General features: G+C 32.5%; 1 protein-coding gene across 1 annotated transcript in view; it reads right to left on the minus strand.

The window, feature by feature from the left end:
- Positions 1–745, minus strand: part of ELMOD2 (ELMO/CED-12 domain containing 2) — a 33,581-nt gene extending 32,836 nt beyond the window's left edge. Inside the window, exon 1 of the mRNA XM_008573277.1 lies at positions 599–745. Within this exon, the coding sequence (XP_008571499.1) occupies positions 599–740 (142 nt within the window). The 5' untranslated portion in view covers positions 741–745. The remainder of the gene's footprint in view (positions 1–598) is intronic.
- Between the last annotated feature and the right edge of the window lie 838 nt (positions 746–1,583).

Below are 1,583 nucleotides of genomic sequence, written 5' to 3' on the forward strand. Positions count from 1 at the left end.
TTTTTTCATTTAAAGTCTTTGAAATTCAGAGTATATTTTACACTTACCACACACTTCAATTCGGACTAGCCACATTTCAAGTGTTCAATAACCACGTGGCTACTGGCTACTGTACAGGACAATGTGGACTGTCAGTCTAATAACCTTTCCTAGGGACCACGAAATACCTAATTGCTGTCCTTTCATAAATAACAGTACGAAATTAAAAGACTGATGAAGGACGCTAAGTATGAAAATGAATTTAGATCAAGGCACTCACTCTTCCCATCATATGAGTAAAAATTTCAAAGAGATTTTAGAAGTATAGAATTTTTTCTCTAGAAAATAGGTTGCAATTATAATCTAAGGAATTACATATTTAAGGAGCCAGAGAAGATAATTCTTTGCACTGATAAGGAATTAATCAGTTCCTTTTTCTATAAAGTCATACAATTTTAGACCTACAAATATTCAAAACGAAATTTCAAAGCTTATTAAACTCAGTTTAAGTGACTTAATCAGGATATGCAAGGAGTACATCTGTCACTATGAACACTGAGAAAAATATTCAGAGTTAAATTCTTATTAGTTTTTAATTTTTCTTTTTGAATAACATTACCTATCCTGTGTGTCCTTTGTGCACCTACATAGGTATCAAAAATTCGCTGCAATTCACACTTTCCAGTCATTTGTCGTAAGAGCCATTTCATCCAAAATCGAAAAAAGTGCCCATAGAAGAACTCCCACAAAGAAATAAACATTTTTTTTTCCTGGAAAAGGAAATATGTGACAAGTTTAATGAAATTAAATTGAATTTTAAAATTGAAAAAAAAAATACTGTTTATCCAACTCATCAAATCTCAAATTACATTAATGTCTTATTCCATTGTGTCTCCTTTGTGATAGGGATTAATTAAGCATCTAAGAAAATAATGACAGGTGTAATATATACCACTTAGATTAATTAAATAATGGCTGGCCAAATGGCCAACTTATCACTTTTTAAAAAGTAACTGTAAAAATCAAAATAACTTACTTGTTGTAAAGTTACTTAATGGCTTGAAAGAATGACAGCAGAATGGTCTGCACTTTTTGATAAATATTTGTATATCTTAAGTTCTAATTTCTCATTCGTTGAGAATTGGGGCCCAATGGTTCAAAAACAAGAGGACCCCAACTAAGCAACAATTAAAATACACCAAACATTAGAAATGTTTTTATAAGGAATAAGCTCTTCTTAACCCTTGTGGATAATTCGTTACAGCTGTCCCATAGTCAGGTGATGACAGCAAAATAAAACACTACATATGGCTTACAAATTGACGTAGACAAGTTGAACACGGAGTAGATCACACCCTGACTAATTCTTAATTTTCCATTCAGTAGGTGAAGAGCAGAAATACTAACAAAAGTTTTTTTAAAAAAACCCTACACACTCGATAAAACTGGATGTTATAAAAAAAAAAATTCTTCAGCTTCTAAATAAAGAAGGGGTGGGGAAAACGAGGGGAAGACACTTAAAAACAAACAAAAACGCTCATCTGCTTCCTGTCTTACACATTCCCAGACACATCATCTCTAGACGAGGGCCTGAGGGACTGTCA

Source organism: Galeopterus variegatus, unplaced genomic scaffold (assembly GCF_000696425.1).
Source record: "Galeopterus variegatus unplaced genomic scaffold, G_variegatus-3.0.2 Scaffold897, whole genome shotgun sequence".
Taxonomy (NCBI): Eukaryota; Metazoa; Chordata; class Mammalia; order Dermoptera; family Cynocephalidae; genus Galeopterus; species Galeopterus variegatus.